Genomic DNA, 19,251 nt, shown 5'->3' on the forward strand with positions numbered 1-19,251 from the left:
GAGTTTTCCTGTTTGTGTTACACCCCACTGTTCCCCAGCAGCCTGTCCCTCACAGGGTGGGTGGGGAGGGCAGCTCCCCTCCTGCTAGCACCGGTGGCATTCCCCAGACCTACAGCAGGAGGAATGGAGGAATATTTGGGCTGGGCAGATTTAGTCCCTTCTGAGGTCTGAGCAACCTCAGAGCCCCTTGCAAGGCTTCCTGAGCCACTGCCCCTTGGGTCTCTGGGGAAGGCACATCCCAAAGATGCCTTGGAAGAGCCTTTCCCCTCCAGCTGGATTTGCTGTGGCAGGGGAAAGGGGGGGCGAGGTGCCCAGAGCCCCCTCCAACAGGCTGTGCTGGCTCAGCCACGCACTCGCACCAGGCCAGCGGTGACAGATGTCTCCTGGAGCTGTCACAGGATGACAACAGAGGACGCAGGCTCCCAGCCTTGCCCCACAGATGGGCTGAGGCAGGGCTACCTTCAAAGCAAAGCGTACATGTTCTCCGGCCTGCTGGGATTACAAAGTTAAGGGCTGGCATTGTTTTCCCAGTCTCAGAGGGGGTGGATACCAGGCAGGATTAGTCTGGCAAAGCTTCCCAATGTGCTCAAAGGGGCACAATAGGACCTTGAAGAGAAGAAGCTGCACCGATGACAGGCAGAGGAGCGTCTCTCAGCAGCCTCTGCCTCCTGACGCAGGCAGGATGCGCTCGAAGCAGGTGCTGCTGCTTTGTGGCTCTGTCCCTTCCAGGACACCCTTCCTGTGTGCCCCGGGACCCCCCAGCACCACTGGTCCTGTGGGCAGGCAAACAGGGCACAGGGCTCTCTGCAGGGCAGAGAGGAGAGGTGAGGGAGTGGTGGTCTGGGCTTCTCTCTGCTGCTGGCAGTCCAGGTCAGCCCTGCGAGCCCCTGGGGTCTGTGCTGCCCACCACTCACTGCACACGGGTGAGCCCTTTGCCCCAGCAATGTCTGTTCACTGAAGCTGCCTGTATTGTGGGCCAGATGTTTGTTTTTCTATTTCTTGGTTTTATAAATGATATTTGGCTCAAGAGGAACTAAATTCATTCTTGGACTGGGGGACTCTGACAGTACCTTGGAGCAGGGGGAGCCCACAGTGGCAACCAGCTTTTTCCCAGAGCATCTGTGCTGCACAAGGCCATCACTGCCATCTAGGACCTCTGGAGACCCCTGGGATGATGGGATATGTGTGGAGGCACTAGGAGAGCCTGGGAAAAGGGGGGACATGCAGGTAAACAGCTAACATGTGCATGGGGGTTATTTTCTTTTATTTTTAATCATCTGCGATCAGGAGCAATCAGAAATAAAACCTGGAGAGCCACAAAACCCCTGTCTTCCTGAGCTGCTGCTCCCCAGGGCTTTCCTGCCCAGAGACCCACATCAGCACTGCAAGGGCTGCTCTGTGCTTGGTGCAGCTGTGGAAAGTGTGGTCACTAGGGCACCGGCAGCCTGTGCAGGCAGCCAGCACTGAGGCAGCACCTTCTGCCTGAAAATGGGTCCTCTGTGGGCATGGGTAGGTGGCTAGGCCTCCTCAGGGGGCAGGGGTCAGGCAGACTGGATGCAGCTCCAGGAGCAGGGCTGTAGGGAGGGTGTTACCTGCAGGGTGTTGTCTCCCTGGGGTGACAGGTGACTTCCTGAGCAGGCACTGGGCAGAAAGGAACCTGTGTCCATACAAAGAGTTTCCCCTGGCTGCTCTCCTGCTCCGTGCAGGCCCTTTTGTGCCTGCTCAGTCATGTTCCTTCTTATGAGATTTTTGCTGAAGTCTCAGTCCCCAGAAGCCAAATCTAACTGAGTAAAACATGTACCTGAACAGGGGTGCAGAGGTCAGCAAAGCAGTGCCAGGGGCATTTACTGCAGCACAAGGAGCTGCTCCCTCAGTCAGCTGCAGTGATTGCCTGGGCTTCTTGCTGAAACCACAGCCTGCCAGCACCAGCACCAGCTTTTGTTTGTCTGTGATAACCTACTAGCCCTGATAATGCTTTAAGTGGCAGGGAACTTGAGCATGTGCCATTACCTGCCTGGCCCAGCTCTGCCTGCACGGGTCACACGTGGGCTTGGCACCATCCTGTTCTGCAACAGCCTGTGCCTGCTGGAGGCAGGTGCTGTGGGTGCACCCAAGCTGCCACCGCAGAGCCTCTGCTGTGCTCATAGCCTGCCACGTGCTGAGACACTGCAAACCAGCCTGAGAACCAAAGAAGCTCAACACACCTCAGGCTTCCTATCTACCTCACCTCAGGATGACTAGCCTGGACCAGAGACACCAGATGCAGGCTGGGCTCTCTTTGGGGTGGCTGCAGGGGCTCTTGCTGTCAGCATGGTCTCATGGAGCAGCCGGAGCATCCGTTAGGCTGCATGGGGCTGGCATGCCGTGTTTGTGAAACCCGCCGCACTTGCGGTTGACCAGAGCACTGAAATAAGCCCGTCCGGAATTGGTTGTTTCTGCTCTGTATCCTGATGTGGTGAGCAGCTCCGACTGGTGAGGGTGGGGGCAGCCCCACTGGGGTGACTGGTGGCAGCGGGACTGCGGGAGCTTGGCAGCACCGGCACGAGGACCACACACTGGGCCCCGCCGGCGCCCGGAAAGCTCAGCCTGGCACTAACGGAACTGTGATAAAAATGAACGTGACCAGGACAGCAGCACTGGGGAGATTAATGTCAGATTGTCAGAGGGGAGGAAACTAAGGCAGACAGCACTCAAACAGATACTGGAGCACACTGGGGGGCCAAAGGGGGTAGATGCTGCTTTCCTCAGCATTGCTGCATCTGCAGATCTGCATCCCTCCTACAGCCTTTGAGGAGAGAGGAAGGGACAAAGGGTTTACCTGAAGTGTGTGCATCACCCTTGTCAACCCTGTCCTGCAAATCCTCCCACCTCTGTAAGTGGGGGACCTGCCCCTCTGTACCAGCCTGAACAGGAACCTCAGCAGTGCTCGCTGCCTGAGACATTGCTGCACATCTCTTGTGGATTCCTGCCCAGGCCAGGTTTGCTCTGCTGCCCACCAGCAAAGCTTTGACTCTGATGGGAGCACTCTTGGCTGCAAGAAGGTGCTTCTCCATGGCTTTGTGAGGAACAAAGCTCCCCTTGTCATTGGTATCAGCTGCTCCGGCCTTGCCCATGTTGCCAGAGAAGACTGATTGTTCAGTATCTCCCCCACTGCTTGGTCCCTGGTATCACCACAGCTTCTTCAGGACCCCACAGCTTCCAGCCATGCAGGTACAAGAGCCTCCCAGAGGCCTCTTTTCTCCATCACCTTTGGTGAGGTGGTTTTCTCTCTGCCCTCCTTCCTGCTCTGTCAGGGAACATTCATGTCTGATGGGTCACATGCTCTTTCCCACCCGAATGAGGCACTCCATGTCCTTACCCAGCCTCCAGTGCCTCACCTTCCCTCCCTATTCCTATCTGTGCCCTGGGCACTTTGTGTGTGTCTCCCAAAACGGTATCCAAGCCCCTTAGCACCTGTCCATGGCATCATGCCAAACAAAAGTCTCTCTGAGATAAATCAGAGAAAAAACAACCCCAAAGCAAGGCTTAAATAAGTAGTTACAGGAGCTGGGGTCCAGTGGGGCCATGTCCAACTCATTCACATCTTTGCCCTGTGTCCCTCCCTCATCCTTCCTATTTCTGCCCTGCATCCCTTTGCGTGCCTAGTCTGGCGTTCAGCTCCGTGCTGGCCCGGCTGAGCCAGCAAAACCCCTCGGATCGCCAGCCCAGGGTGGGCCGAGGCAGGGGAACCAGGTTGTCCCCGTGGCCCCGTGGCGGGCGAAGCGCGGGCCTGCAGGGACCCCTGGTGGCGGCCGGGAGCCGGGGGACCCTCGGGGGCGGCCCTGCGTCCCGCGGAGCGGGAGAGTGCCGGCATCCTGGGAGCTGCCGCGCTGGAATCTCAGAGCAAGGAGGGGGCTCCTACCCACAGCATCCCCCGAGCAGCCGCAGCTCCTGCTTTTCTGCCGTAAGAAGGGGAACCAGGGACTTTTCTCTCCCCTGGGCTGGATGAAGAGTCAGGGAGAGACATTTTCCATCTCAGTCCCCTTCTGGTCCGGTTTACTTCTTCCCTCCTCGCAGGTCAGCAGGGGAGTGGGCGAAGGGGCCAGCTGCAAGCACATGCTCCTGTGCCGGCCGAGCTATTGCAAAGTTGATGCTTGCTCCTAGCTATGAGGCTGGAGGTGGGCAGTGCCAGAGTGGGAGCTGACAGTCATGGCCATAGAAAGCAGGAATGGGTGACAAAATCTTCCGTGAGCAGTCAAGGTAAATCCTGCAGGAGCAAGGGGTGCAGCGCCTGTCTGGGCTGCCTTGTTCTCTCACTACATGTGTTGGGTATCCAGCGATGCTGAATACACGTGATGAAAATTGCAGTCCACTTGCAAGTCATCAGCAAAGTGAAAGAGTAACAAATTCCGGCACTGCCGTCTGATAGAATTGTTGCCAGTTCATAAAGCTGCCATGCGAAGGCGCCCTGTGGCGCAGCAACTGCTGTCCCAAAGGTAGCAAAAGCTGCTGCCTGTTCTACTTCTCTGGCATTGGAATGTCCCAAGGTGGAGGTTACACCAAATCTTGTGGGTAGAGCTGACCTAGGACCCCGCATGGGCCGTGCAAGCGAAGGCAGGGGGCACTGCGGGCGCAGGAATCAGCAGGGACGGAGTGAGGAGGGAGCGCAGGCAGGGTGCGATCCCAGCTCGCTGCCCCTGGGACGAGCATCCTCCTGTGCTCCCGGCTCCTGCGGCTGCTGCCCATGCTCTGCACCCACAGGGTTCTCTCGGACTGTTGGCTGGGATAAAGCCAAGAGGTTTTGGTATCCACCCACCTTCTGGAGAGCTGCAGCCTCGTTCGGAAGCGAGTGTCATTCATTTATCTGGATGATGAGGAATCCTTCAATTCCTGTAGTTTTGTCCCACGAGCTCCTTTTCAAACGAGCCAGGTCTTATATATCCCAAACAGTACCCCCTGATATGAAGGACCAATCTATCAAGGACACTCAGCTAGCATGCTTGCTCTGATGCTCTGGTTGTATTACTCCTTTTTAGCCTTAGCACCTCAGTAATTCACCTGTCCAGAGCTAGTTCTCACTTGATCCTCCATTCCTGAGCTCACACCTTGTCCCTGCTAACGCATATCACGTGGATGTGCTCTTCCATCACCAGCTTCTCTAAATCCTCCTCATCAACCCTCTCTGAATGCCTTGAGCTTGTATAATCTCCCTGGGTGCCAAAGGTTATGCTAGAAGTGTGTTGGCATGTACATTGAGCAGCAGGGAAATGTTGTTTTGGCTGCCTGGGACCCTGAGCAGCTGGATCTGGCTGAGGACACCATCCTGCCTTTTAGTGGCAGCAGCCCTGGGGGCTGGCCCTGAGCTCCTCACTGTCATTTCCTACACCAGTCCCTTTTTCTCTGCACAGCATGTTTACCAGAGAGGTGCCAAGCACTGCCATCACCTTCTCCATCCCTGTTCCGAACCATTGCCACTGTGATGCTGCTCTGTAGGCGATGAGCATGAAAATTTCACCATGGGAGGATATTTGGTTAGCCAGCATCTCTGGTCCTGGACCACTCTAGTCTGGACCAGTTCAAGAGTGAGAGGACGAGACATACCCACGGTCTTTTTGCTTGTGTACCTGGCTGAGAGCAAAATACTGTCCTAATGACAAGCTCCAGGCAGAGCCTTGCACAACCACCCACTCGCCTTGTACAGCCAGGAATTGTGAAGGATGGGGAGAGAGCACCAGGCTGTGTCCCCTGCAGCTGGATGTGGCAGAGCGTGATGTTCAGAGGCACAAAGACACGGAGGCAGCCAGCAGAGCCTGCATGCCTGAGCCAACATCTCCCCTCGGTGGGGAGGGACCCAACACAATGTGCAGTGTGGCTCCTGCTTTAGCTGTGAGCTCACAGCTTCTCTGCTTTCTGTCGCTGTGCTCTCCTCTCTTTTGACTGTCCCACGCCGTGCTGAACTCAGAGGTCTCTCGGGTCGCTCTTTGCTGGGGTCGGCTTTCTCCAGCCTGCGCTGTCGGGCTGAGGCAGCTGCATCCCTGCTGGCCAAGCGATGCTCTGCACCTCGCGGCTGTGCCTCGTGAGCCACTGCCATGCTCAGCCCTCGTGTCCCCATGGGAGGAGGATGCTCCCCACTGCCTTTGGAGCTCCTGGCACAGCAGAGGCTTCAGGCTGGGCACTACGGAGAGCCACGCAAGTGACACCAATGGAGGACATCCCCTGACACCAGAGCCATTAAAGTTGGGTCTGCCGTGGCAGGCAAGGCCCACACCAACCCTGTGGTGCTCCTCCAGCTTCAGCGTGCATGTCTGCTGTCCTTGGGAGGAGGAGGCAGCTCAATAGTGCAACTTGGAGGCCTGAACAAGATGGCAGTGGGCCTGGGCAGGGAGGACGGGGGTCCCAGCAAGCCCACCATGGCCCCAGTGGGGTGGGCTGCCTTGGCTGTGCCTCAAGACCCTGGAGCAGCCCCAGAGGAGCTCCCTGTGCCCTGAGGACGTTTCCTGTTTGCTGCCCGTGCTGAAGCATCGGCCCTTCAACCGCCACCAGTCCTCTGCTTCCGGCAGGGGCTCCCGCCCGGAGCCCCCCTGCACTATCAGCTCACCAGATGCCTTTTTCAGGATACTGTGGTAAAACTGTGCCGGGCAGGCGCTGTCATTTGGGGTTTTCTCTCATGTCAGCTTTGAAGACAAATTGGACAAGGAGGAGCAAGAGGGGGGGAAAAAAAAATAAATTTAAGCAAAAAAAAAAGAAAGAAAGAATGATGCTCGCCGCCATCCTAGGCCAGGGCTGGCCCATGTGCCAGCGTGGCAATGGGTCCCCCAAGCGGTGTGGCCAGCAGTGGCCAGGGACAGAGCAGGTGGGGGTGTCCAGCTTGGCAGTGCCACTCCCCTGGCACTGTCGGCCTCTAGTGGCAGTGGAGGCAGTGAGGTGCCGTGGCAGCACCCTGGGCCTCATGGGCCCCACCAGCACCATGGGGATATTCTCCCATCCCTCTGGGCACTGCCACCCACTGGGACATGGTCCTCATCTCAGTGCTGCTGCCTGGTAGGACATGGTCTCCCTCTGGGACATGGCCCACCCTGTGCTGGTGAGGGAGCGGGTGCTGGCAAAGAGGGTATGGGATACCCTTTACCTTTTGGCCAGAAACAGCTCAAACTGGCCAAACCACTCTCTGGGTCACTGGTCCACAGCCACCAGATGGTGCTGAGCAGCTGACAGACTGGGTAGACTGGGAGCCAGGCAGCACTACTGGGGATGGAGGGAGGGAAATGGTGAAACAGCATGTGGGAAGTCTGTCTTTCCATCTGTGGAGCCCTGCAGGGAATGTTCACCAGGTCTGCCATGGTGATGGGGTACCCAAGGTTGTGTGCCCCACTGCAGGAATGGTCCATGGACTGATGAAGGGGACAGACCATGGATGCTGTTGAACAGGAGAGCTTGCCAAAACTCCCTGTGCTGGTGCAGGGTGTGCACAGGTGCAGTGAGGGTGTGATCCCTGAGGCTGTAACACAGCAGGCAGCATTAAAGCATGGCTGCTTGCATGGCGCTTGGCATGTGCTCCAGCTCTGCTTCTTGCTGAAGTGGCAGGGTCAGGTCAGCTGGAAGAGACACTGCTAAACCAGGTGTGCTTTGAATGTGCTCCCCAAGGTGTACAGAGACGTGGCACCTTCAGAGCCAACCACAGACCCGCAGGATTTGCTCTGAGTTAAGCCCGGTGATTTTCTTCTGTTGGGTGAAAAATAAATAAAGAGGTGGTTGGTCCCTGCAGAGCAGAGGGGAGGTGTCAGCATGGGGAGGGGAGAAAGGGTCAGTGGTATGGAAATAGTACTGGGCTATCCCCACCCACAGAGATGAGAGGCTGGCTAGGGCCAGAGGCTGTGGGTGGGAGTTACCATGCACCTAATATAAAACCTGATTTTCTTTCCAGCCCTTGAGTTTCAGCACCCACTGGAGGATGGGTTGGAGCTCCTGGGCTGGTCTTCAGTTCTACAGTTTCCCTTGGAAGACTGTAAACAAGAAGCCAAAGAGGGAGAAGTTGTTCTCTGGCTGCCCAGGACTCCCAGAGAAGCTGTGGGTGTGGGTATCACCCTGGTGAGCAGGGGAGGTGTGGGGAGGTGGTGGGAGCAGTGAGATGCCCGTGCAAGGCAGGTGGCTGTGCTGTGCTGGGATCTGAAATCATGGCTGCTCGCTTTTGCCAGCAAATCTTGCATTTGTGTGGTTTCCTTTTCCTTCTGCTATGTACACTTTTTTTCTTCTCTCTTCACTTTGTTCCTTTTGCTGCAGAGGCAAATTTCAGCCCTTCCAACCTTTTGGTTCCAAACTCTGCAGAGGAATAAAACTAAACACGAACTCCCAGCAGGGCTCAGCTTTAATCACACATGAGATGTTAATCTGCTGGAGGGTCTCAAGTGCTCCTAATATTTGAGCCTTTCTTTTCCTTCTGCTGCTCTGCAATTCCCCTGGCAGATGCCTCCCAACTCATAAGAGCCTCCCCAGGCTATTTTTTTTGAGCACGATCACAAGTGAACTTTCTCGCTCAGAAAAACTTCTGTGAAGAGCAGCAGAGACAGTCCTTCGGCGGCTCCCAGCACTCTCTTGAAGGCCTGGCTATTTTTGGAGGCAGCAGGAAAATGGAGATGGTCCTCTCCATCAACTTGGGATTCCCCCTGCTCACCGGTCTCAGGTTAGATGGCCACGAGCATGGCTAAAAGGAAGAGGAGCCCTCATGCCTGGATTCCCTGGTGGCAGTGCCTACATCCCTGCTTAACATTGGCTGTGATGCATTGGGAAACCTGCTGGCTCCAGCTCCTCACACTTGATGAGCTGCCAAGCCTGGAAGACATAAGGGATATCCTTACAAAGCAGCAGCTGGAGTTCAAGGAGATCCCAAAGCCAGCCAAAAATGGTGCCTGCAAGGCCACCCCTGGCCAGGGACCTGCTGGAGTAGCCCTGGTGGCAGAAGCCTGCATGGTGACAGTGGCTGGAGGAATAAAGCAAGCCCCACCTGAGCCACATAGATGAGAGACTGAGCTCCCTGACAGCTCCATTTGGGCTGCCCTGCAGCAGCTCCTCCAGTCTTCAGTGGGCACCTTGGGTCACCCATCTGGCAAGGGAGAGTACCTGGGCATGTCATGGAGTCTGAGCAGGGAGACCATTTGGAAACCTCCTTGGATGTATTTATAGTTTGTAAAACCCAACCATGGGAGAGAGATTTTGAAGCCAGGCTCCTTTGAGCCCTCAGAGCTGATGGGGAAGACAGCAGCTGACCACCTTCCTGGCCCAATAACCCTTTCCCCCACCCCAGGGATTGGGAGCTGCTCCCTTTAAATTTGGCAGACACAAACAGCTACAGCCCTAATTGGTCCATTTGCTGCCATCAGGTGTTGCTGCTCTGTCTCTCCCCTGGCTCCTGGAGATTCTAAGCTCCTGGTAGGTGCTGTGGTTTTTCTTTTTTTCTCATTTATTCTCAGTAGTAAATGTGCAGGAATCCAGAAATGGCTCAGGTTTCTAGGTCACTCTGCTGCTGTGTGTTTGTTAAAAGGTTCCCTGATGTATGTACTGCTGCAGGAGCAGCACTGGGGCAGAAGGAGCTCAGGGAGCGCAGTGTGGGAGGCCGTGTACCCCCAGGGAGGGTGGCAGAAAGGAGCTGTGTGGAGAGGAGTGAGGCATCACTTCAGCACCGGCTGTTTTATTCTCAGCCTCAGGAACTGGGGCAGCTCTCCTTGGGGACAGGAGGCCTTTTTAGCTGGGGCTGCCTGTGTTCATCCTATTTAGAGCTGCTGTCTTTGCAGATGTGGTTTCCATTAACAAGCAGGATCTGAAGCTGTCCAGTAGCTGTGTGGGTTGAGGTGTGTGCTGACTGACCAGATCCCGTTGGGATAGAAAAGGAAAGACACAGACACCATCAACCCCTGTTACAGGGCTTTGTAACAGGTGCCACAAGCTCCACTGTACCCTCGGGGGTCTGAGCTGCCTGTCCAGCCAGGCAGAAGTGGTATGTGGGAAGGAAGGGTGGCACTGCTTTTCCTCTGCTGGGGATGTGGAAAGTTAAGGGTGACTTTGGGATCACGCAAGTCTAGTTTGATCCCTTTTTTCATCCTCTGGACCTGCCTGCTTTGGCTGGGTGCAACAGGCAGCCCTTGTTTGGCTTTGGATGCACCTGGTACTCCCTGAGTATGGTGTGTGTTCTGGCTCCATAGATTAATGACCATTTGTTTGATTTTAGCTGGTTGCAGCTGGTCGGGTAGGACTCACTGTCTCAGGGCTCCCCATAGCATCTGCACAGGGAGCAGTGAGGCAGGGATTTAAGCTTGCTCACTCTGCTGCAGGGTGAGGTTAGTGGGCATGGGACAGAGCTGGCACCTGGTGGCACTGTGTTGGGTGCCTGGGCTCAGGCCTACTGCAAAAAGCTCCTAACTAACAAACCACTTTGGAAGCTGTGTGGCCAGGGCAGAGGGCTTTCCAACTAAGTGCATCCTCTGTACAAGGATAAAATCATCACAGGAGAGGATAAAGACAACTTTTATCTCAGATAAGAGGGGCTAGTAAGGAGCAGAGACAAGTGTGTCTGTGACAGATCTGGGCTATGTGGGTCCAGGACAGAGGGACAGCAGTGCGGGTGGCCTGGCAAAGGGCTGGCAAGTGTCCTGCTGCTTGTGCACATCCAAGCACAGGGCTTGCAGGCAGCCCTGAGCCACAGGGGCTGTGTTTGCCCCAAGCCTGACAGGGGGCCAGTGCAGGTACTGTGGCAAACCTTCACTCCCCAGCACAGCCACGTTTGGCACTGGTTCCTCGTGAGCCACTGCTCTGTGGGGCAGCCCTGTGCTTTGCCGAGTCTGCAGGCAGCCTCCAGACTCTCTGCAGAGTCTGCTTCTGACACGAAGCTGCAGGTGCCCAGTGGAGAGGCTGCACACACACCCACCCTTGGGTAGCTGCCAACACCTGCAGCTCGGGGCAGACAGAGGGACACACAGCCCCTTCTGGTTTTTGCTGTATGAGGATCTCTAACCACTTTGGCCCAAACAACTGTGCCAGGCAAAGGCAGTTGGGGAGAACCATAGTGCTGTCCCTGCAGCTATGTCTGGGGTATTCAACAGTGAATTGAGGCAGCACCCCCCAAGGTATCCAAGTGTGAGTGAGGACCTACATGGGCAGCACAAGGGATGCAGGGACTTTTGGCACATGCAGCACACAGTAAGAGGCCGGCAGGGGTTCTGTTGTTTTTCTCCCCGTAAGGGTGTAAGTGCATGCACATCCCTGAGGAACAAGGGCTTGGCTTTCGCCCCTGTCTGGGTCAGGGCTTTGCGGGGTGGCAGAGCTCTGACCTCAGGGCACACAGCTGACAGGAGGCAGGAGTGGTCAGGGCTGAACTCTGCTCCACAGGGAACTGCACTTCCTGGCCATGGGCAGGATGGGGCTACCCAGCCCCTCCACCTCCCCCCAGCCCAGCACAACACGTAGAGGCGAGGCAGTGACGGTTTTATTTCAAAAGTAGAACAAAGGTATTTTTTATTCTTTCCAGAGCTGCAACATTCAGCTTTGCCATGAGCATGTCTGTGCTCAGACCGGCTCCTTATGTGCGCTTACTCAGGGCACATCTATACAGGGCAAACCAAAAGCAGGAGACTCTTTCATAACTTGGCTGAGTCTCACCTCTGGTAAAGAAACCCCATTACCCAGCCAAACATGATGGCGTGGTCCCTTGCACAGCACGTGCTGCTGAGCAGACAGGCTCTATAGAAAAATCTAAAACCAAAATGTACTTTCAGACATTCCATATCAACTTTTCCCCTAATTTTGCTGGGAAGGAGTTTTGACTCAAAGTGTATCACTCTCATCTCCCTTCATACCTCTCCCCTCGGCATGGTTGCTAAAGCAGAGTTACAGGGCATCGAGGATGTTGTCGATTTTGGAGACCAGGTCCTGGCGCTTGTTGGAATGCATCTTCTCGTTCTCGATGTACGTGTCCTTCTTGAGCTTGCCTGCCACCAGCCGCTCCGCCTCCACCGACGACTTCAGGACCAGCTCCTTCACTTGGCCATCCAGCTTCTGAATCTCACTTACCTGGCAGGGTGACAAAGCAAGGGAGTATTAGAGGAGACAAAACAAAACAAAAAAATCCCTACAGTGAAGCTGGAATAGAAGAGATGGTAGATGAAGTCAGTGCTAAGTAGAAACATCTCCGATCCCTGAATGTTGCCTCCTGAGCCATCACCTCTCCCTGGCATCACATTATGAAGAATATTCCATGAATGGGTAACTAAGCAGTGCAGATAAAAGGGGCTCCAAGGACCCAGGAGCCATACTGGCAAGAGACTGTTAAAGAGTATTTAATGACAGATTTTAAAGGCTTCAAGCTAAATCACAGCTCTAACAGCTGGAAGCTGTGTCCCTACACTTAACACTCATGGTGTGTGAGTAGCAGGTCTGCAATGACAGAGCTACTCTTAAGAGTTAATAACAGATTAACCAAGCTGGCTGTTGACTAAATGGACCTTAGAGACTAAAGTGTCCCTCACTTGGGGTTAAGTGGCTGTTTTGGGTAAGTGTTAAAACGTATTTGAAGGGCAGGACAGTGGGTGTACGTTCATTGTGCCATGGCTTTCAACATGGCACAGCAAAACACCCCCCGAGGAGCATCATGTTACCAAAATTCTGTCACCACCAAATGCAAACGTGCAAGAAAATAAGAGATGAGAGAGAAGATTTTGGGTTGACTGGTGTGAGTAGTAAAGTCAGAACTATTAATGTGTGGATAGTTGCCATTTTTGCCTAAATGTCACTGCCATGAGCTCAATGAGAAGCATCAGGATTGTGTTACAAACTCAATAATGTGTACAAATGCAGCTGGTTCAAGGGCTACTTAAGAAACAGCACAAGCAGCTGTTTACCAGCAACACTTACACAGCTGCATAACTGAGATTACTGCAAAAATAACACTTGTCACACCCCCTTGCAGAGATCAAGCCATTTTCAGATAAAAAAAACAACCTAGACTGGCTGCAGAAACTAAACCCCCAGTTAAAACTCATGCAGAATACTTGACAGAGCCAAGAACAGGAGAGCTTATAAAATAAATTTTAATTTCTCACTTTATCACATAAGTCAGAGCCTTCTGTCTTCAGTTTAGACTGCAGAGAGGCTATTTCATTCGTCAGTGCCTTGTGCTCCATCTCCAAAGACTTTTTGCCACTGTTCAGGGTGGAGATGTCCCGTGACTGCTTGTATTTATTCACTGCTTCATCAAAGTGACGGTACAGCCCAAGCCTCTTGTTCACCAGAGTAAGCACCTGCTCTGTGATGCAGGCAACCTTCATCCTGGCTTCAGCAGCTGGATCCTGCAACAGGACAGAAGGGAAGATCAAAGCAGTTGTATCTTTGACCTGCATCAAGCCATGCCTGCAATCTGCCACAGGACTGTTATAGAAACTGTTCCTTTTGCAATTAAGTCAACTGACAGTAATTAGGTGAATGGTGCAAGTGCTGATTAGGGCAAGCACCTTTCAGCACTTAGCCCAGCCCAACAAATAGTTTTAACAGTGAAAACACTGCAGAGGGAGATACCAGATCAGCCCTACATTGGAGTACCAATGCTCAGGCTGAACAAAAACAGGACTTCAAACAAGTAAAACATCTGAACAGTAGGAACATTCAGTGAGAATTACTGGTATGAAAAATCTCCATTCATCAGCTGAGAAATCTGCTTATACTCCCACAGGGCTCTTCATCATACAGACCTTGGTGATGGAGAAATCCAGCCTGACATAGACGATCACAGTGAAGAACAAGATGTAAAAGGCTCCAACCACCAAGAGAGGCTCTTGCAGCATCAGGATTTTGTTGAAGGTGTAATGAACCTACAAGGTAAGTTCCAAACACTGAGCAGAGTCCCATGTTACTGCAGGGGTTAACCCCTCTCCTCAGGCAGCAGCAGAACCACCCATGCAGTCCAGCAAGTGTTCATTTCTTAGGTGTTTTGACCATGCTGCTGAATTCAGAGGAGGCACAACTGCTGAGGCCACACTCACCACAATGTCCTGGATGTGCTGCTCCACCAGGTTGCTCTTGTGTGCCACAATAACAGGACGTCCAAAAGTGTCCAGATATGTGTAGTGAAGCTCGTCTGAGGCACGATTGATTTCATAGGGGCTGTCCACATGGATATTCCTGTGGATAAAACCAGACAGTTCCACATGACCCTATGGTGTTTGAGATGATGTAACCCAGGACTTGTCTGGCCAATTGTGGCCTCTAGCACAAGGTAAATTATGCACTTTAAACAAGGCTCTACAAGGAAGCAAAGCTGTGTTCCAAGATCTCCTCCATATGCACAGTCATGGTTTTGATTCACTGTCCCCAGGCCATTAGAGCAGACTGGAGAACTGCCACCAACACAGCACTGTCCGCAATAACAAGCCAGGAGGAATGACACTTACTTGGCACCTTCTGGCAGGACAATCTTGACAGTCAGAGAGTCTGTAACTTGCTCATCAAACACGTGGTCAACAAACCTCATCTTCAGGGCATACTGATCACCTAAGAGTGCAGAGCAGAGGGTGGTTACAGTTCCTCAGAGAACAAGAGACAACCTTGAAGCTCAGCTCCCACCCAAGGCAGGAGCACAATTTGCATGGATAATTGTGCAGCAGGGGGCACTAGCTCACTCAGATATAGTTTAACCAGATGTCTACAAAAACCTGAGGGAAGCATAAAAAAAGTGGATTTGCATATTCTAGAAAAAATAGCTGGCAACTGTTGTTGTTAAGGTGCAGTGTATCACAGCTTTCAATTCTTTACTGTACAGCAACCACCTTTCAACACACAAGAGGGCAGTTTTTATTCCCTTCCCCTCAGCCACCCACCAAGATTGTAGAGGTATTCGTAGCTTGGCAGGTTATAGCCAATGATGTAATGCGTTTTCCAGCCCCCAAAAAGCGGGAATCGGGGACGGATCTCCATCTCCACAGAGTCATCCAGGACAAGGAGGTGGCTGGTGGAGATGTTCCCAATTTCATCTCTGTAATAGACGTCCTGAGCAGCAGCTGGGAGAATGGTCTGTATGGAGAGAAGCAACAGTGAGTGCACAAGATGGGTGTTACTTTCAGTGAAACTGGCAAAACCAATAAAGGCTGGTAAGCATTGAGAAACTGTGCTCCCACGTGAGACATGACAAAATGGCCATTCAGTTGCACTGAGTGGTAAAATTGTGCTGTTACAAGCAATCCCACAAGTGGCTGCCAGCACTAAAATCACTTGGCCTCCAAATGAATGTGCTTTCTCCAGCCCAGTTTCAAACTCCCTAGACAGCAAGGATCTCATCATGCCCACCAGGACAGCAATCCCCTCTTCACTCCAGCCTGCTGCCCTAGCTCATTGGGCTTGCTGGCTTTGCACTCAGCAAAATGAGATTTCTGTTTGGCTGCACCACCCTAGAGAATTACAACAATCAATCTTCGAGGCTTCAAGCAGCAAGAAAGATTTTGGTTCAGATGAGAACACACAATATTTTTTACATCTGGCTAGCAGAGCCACAGCTTTAATTCTTGTTGAGTGCTTTGTGAGCAAGGAATGAATGGGTGAGTTTCCAATTAATACTGTTCAGCATGAGGAGGATGTGACAGAGAGGCAACTCTGAAAACAAGGAGGTGGGGACAGAATAAATGGCCCATGCACAGTGGAAAACCCAAAGCAGACATCTCAATACAGGGGGCTAAGGGGTTTAGAGGGTCCCTGAGATTGGAGGGGTGGGAGCATGGAGAACACTACATGCCCTGGTCTGTGCAGTCTGTTGGACCAGCAGATGCAATAAAGTGTATAACCTCCTAATGCTGCTTCTAAAGTCTATTCCTAAGCAGCACAAACTTTCTCTGAAAATAGACCAGAGTTTTAATATTCCCTTATTATTGGGGTATGGTTATTAAACAAAAGGCAAAGGACAACTGTATCTTTTTTCCTCTGAGGATCTAAAAAAAGGGGGAAGCCACAGTTACAAAAAAAATACATGTGCAAAATGTCAACCTTAAAAGACTTGACAGAAGAGATCCCACTGTCTGGCTGTCTCTGGTAGTCGTATCTGGAGAAAGGCCCTTTCAGCACTGCTCCTGTGTGCTTTAAATCAACCGTCTCTTCAACTGCAATGTTACCCCAGTGAGACACCTCAATGACTCGTGTCATGCTGGTGATGGTCAGGAATGGACTGTTATTTTCATAGTGCACCTTCAGAGTGTCCTAATGAGGGGAAAAAAGATAAACTGTCAGACCCAAAGTAAGGAGCAAGCTCCCCTCACAATGATCCACTCCATGTGCCACAGAGAACCCTCCTTGGCACATACACACGTTCCTGGCCTGCACACGGTCTAACTCGTGTTTGACCTGCAATTTCTACGTGAAAGCCTCTGCTTCCCACTCTCCAGCCTCTGAGACACATCTTCCATGTCTGGAAGATGCTCTCTGCAGAGCCACAACCCCTTTGCACAGACGTTTACCTGGCTGTATGGAGGTATGTCCTTGAAGGGGCCATATTCAATCATGTCCTCAGTGCGGGAAGGGTTGCCCAGCTTGGTGTAACTCTCCACATTCCTGGAGGCCAGTTTGACACGGGTTGTTTGGGTCTTGGTGACGTACGGTGAGTAAAAATAGTGATTTCCTTCAAAGACCACAAACTGCTTCTCGCTTTGGGTGATGTGGGTGGGATAGGGCTGCAAGACGTGCGTGAAAACCATTTCAACAGAGACACGGACCTTGGCTCCTGGGGCCAAAGGAGATGGCAGCTTCACGGAGAAGAATTTCCCACTGGAAGGGAGAAGAACAGGTAAGTTATGTGGGATCTCCCTTGAGAGAGCATTCAGATCCACCCACTGCAACATCCCCTGTGGAGGGGTGACCATGTATCACATGTATAATGTGTGATTTGGGCAAGTATTTTACTTGCTCCTCCAAGACATAGAGATGTCTTCTCCCAGCAGGTGTGATTACTCTAGACTGGGGAAGCAGCCCAGGGTGAACTGTGTCCAGGCACAGTTACAGTCTTTGCTTCACAAAAAAACCACCGCGTTCCCTTTTTGGAAGAGGAATGGTGAAACACCACTCCTTAATCCTGCATTTATAAAGCTTCAGCAAGAGTTTTTTCCATTCTTCTCCAGATGACAGGAGTGATCTACATCAAAGGAAGCATGGGCACAAGTCCAGAAGACTAATCACAAACATCTTAAGCACCTGTTCCCAAAAAGTCTGTTCATTCTCAGATTTTTGCCCAAAGGATCTGAAATTAAGGATGGCCAGAATAGGAGCAACGTTTTGGATGGAGGTTCTACAGAATGTTTTACAAATCTGTAAGGATGCACTGGACAGACTGAGGTGATGCCAGAAGTGAACATACTTCATGTCATGCCTGGTGGCCCAAGGGCAGGATCATATGAGACATCCGGGCACGTCAGAAGCCAAGGTCTACCCTGGCAACTTAACTCCACAGCCACTGTACTCTTGAAATGCAGCTGCACTGTGCTTTTGAGCCACTTTACAGGCACGGCTCAGCTCTCATGGCTCAGAAAACACCTGCGTGCCCAGCCTGCAGCACCCACATAATATTCCAAGCTTGGCAGTACAGAGCCTGATGCAAACTGCAGCATCCTCTCTCCCTGCAGCAGGAAGAGCCTGTGCTGGGCCATGGTACCCAGCACTCTGTGGTGCCCTCCACACAGGCACAGGGCACTAAGCTCTCTGGAGTCACCCCTGCCAACCATCTGAGAGCTCAAAAGGGAGTGATGGGTAAGAGCATGACCAAATGCTTGTCTCACCTGGTGTCCCTTAATAAGGGGCCAGGGCATTACTCAAAGCCAAAGCACTGAGTACAAGAGACTGAGCACAGCTGAGGAAGAAAACACTCGTGATCTCTAGGTACGTCGAACTGGGGTAGTATCTCTACTTCACTGTGAAGACAATTATGAATCCCCCATGCACAACTCTAGGTGTTGACCTTAGAGGGTGATACTCACGTTTTGCCCTTAACTTTAGTCTCTTTCACTTCCAAGGTGTTCTCCTCCTCTTCCTCACCTTTCACCTGTTCCCAAACAACAGATGGATCAGTGCGCTGCTATTTAATAGACTTAACACATCCAGGGCAAAGTGTACAGTCCCTGTAAGGAGTTTTTAGGAGGCATGTCCCCCGGAAAGTACAAGCTTATATATAATTAATTTATTAAGAAAATTCTTTTTAAAAGGCCCTTTCATAATGTTGTTCACGAATACAAACTGCAGTGTGGTCAGTGTGCAGAAACAGGTACTGGAGGTTTCTGGTAACTCTCATGTTCCCATGTTCTCTCAGCCTGGTTCCCAACCAGGCACAGTCACCATAATTTGCAGAAATGACAATATTGATCAAATGCTTTTGTGATTTCCCCTGTGACTGGGGAGTGAGCAGGCCGCGGGAATATGGCTTGACCAGTTGGGGTATACTACAGAACCCTGTATATAGATATACTATAGAGCGCTGTTACGTACGTCTCTATGCTGTATGTAAAATTTATATAAAGTGACAATACTTCTGGGGTTAGGACAGAAGTATTGTCCTACTTGCTCCTTCGTTCCTCCTGTGGGTAAGGGCCAGGTCCCCCGTCCCGGCACTGCCTGGGGCTGCCAGCCCTGCTCCGGCCGTGCTAGCGGCGACTCCCGCCCAGCCGTGACGGCGTGAATCGCCCTCCTCATCGCCTGCCAGGCCTCCCACCTCCGCCCTCACACCGCGACAGACAGCCCCATTCCCGGCCAGCTGCGGGATCCGGGAGCGGCGCTGCGGGATCCGGGAGCGGTGCTGAGGGCCCGGCAGTGCCGACGTGTCCCTCCGGGCGAGGGGCCGGGCAGCGCCCGCGGCCCCTCCGCGGCCCCCGCGGGAGCGGCGCTCGGTGCCTGCTCCCCACGCTCACCTGCACGCCCAGGTGGGCCAGGCGCGGCTCCAGCCCGGGCTCCAGCGCCAGCAGGAAGGCGGAGGCGGCCGCGCCACCCGGCGCGTTGGCGAGGTTGAGCTCGGCCGAGACCTTGGCCAGGTGCGTGCTGAGGTCCAGCGAGCGCCGCACCTCCTCCAGCACCAGATCGGCGCTGGTTGCAGCGGCCGCCAGGCAGAGGAGCAGGAGGTGGCACAGTAGCCCCGCCATGACCGGCACCCGCGTGGGGAGGGCAGAAGATGGCGGCGCCCGCGCTGTACGGGGAGGGCACAAGATGGCGGCGTCCAGTGGGGGAGGAGGCTCGCGATGGCGGCTCCCAGCGGTGCTGGAGGCCCGCCCC

The 19,251-nt window shown here is 53.2% G+C and overlaps 1 protein-coding gene across 1 annotated transcript; it reads right to left on the reverse strand.

Annotated features, from left to right (window-relative positions):
- Window positions 1-11,437: 11,437 nt before the first annotated feature.
- Window positions 11,438-19,163, reverse strand: RPN1 (ribophorin I). Its single transcript, XM_032120490.1, has 10 exons — window positions 18,894-19,163; window positions 17,970-18,034; window positions 16,461-16,767; window positions 15,994-16,203; window positions 14,838-15,030; window positions 14,412-14,511; window positions 14,004-14,142; window positions 13,713-13,832; window positions 13,068-13,313; window positions 11,438-12,039 (listed from the first exon to the last, which is right to left on the reverse strand). Exons 1-10 carry the CDS (start codon window positions 19,119-19,121, stop codon window positions 11,857-11,859), a joined length of 1,791 nt encoding a protein of 596 aa, XP_031976381.1. The 5' UTR covers window positions 19,122-19,163; the 3' UTR covers window positions 11,438-11,856.
- Between the last annotated feature and the right edge of the window lie 88 nt (window positions 19,164-19,251).

This window comes from Corvus moneduloides, chromosome 11, assembly GCF_009650955.1.
Source record: "Corvus moneduloides isolate bCorMon1 chromosome 11, bCorMon1.pri, whole genome shotgun sequence".
NCBI classification, from domain to species: Eukaryota; Metazoa; Chordata; class Aves; order Passeriformes; family Corvidae; genus Corvus; species Corvus moneduloides.

Excerpts from the sequence above, each read along its gene's own strand:
- RPN1 (XM_032120490.1), bottom strand. The coding sequence starts at position 19,121 with ATGGCGGGGCTACTGTGCCACCTCCTGCTCCTCTGCCTGGCGGCCGCT. Across the intron at positions 16,768-17,969 it reads ACTAAAGTTAAGGGCAAAAC|TGGGAAATTCTTCTCCGTGA; the intron begins GTGAGTATCACC and ends TCTCCCTTCCAG. Across the intron at positions 16,204-16,460 it reads ACATACCTCCATACAGCCAG|GACACTCTGAAGGTGCACTA; the intron begins GTAAACGTCTGT and ends TCCCCTCATTAG.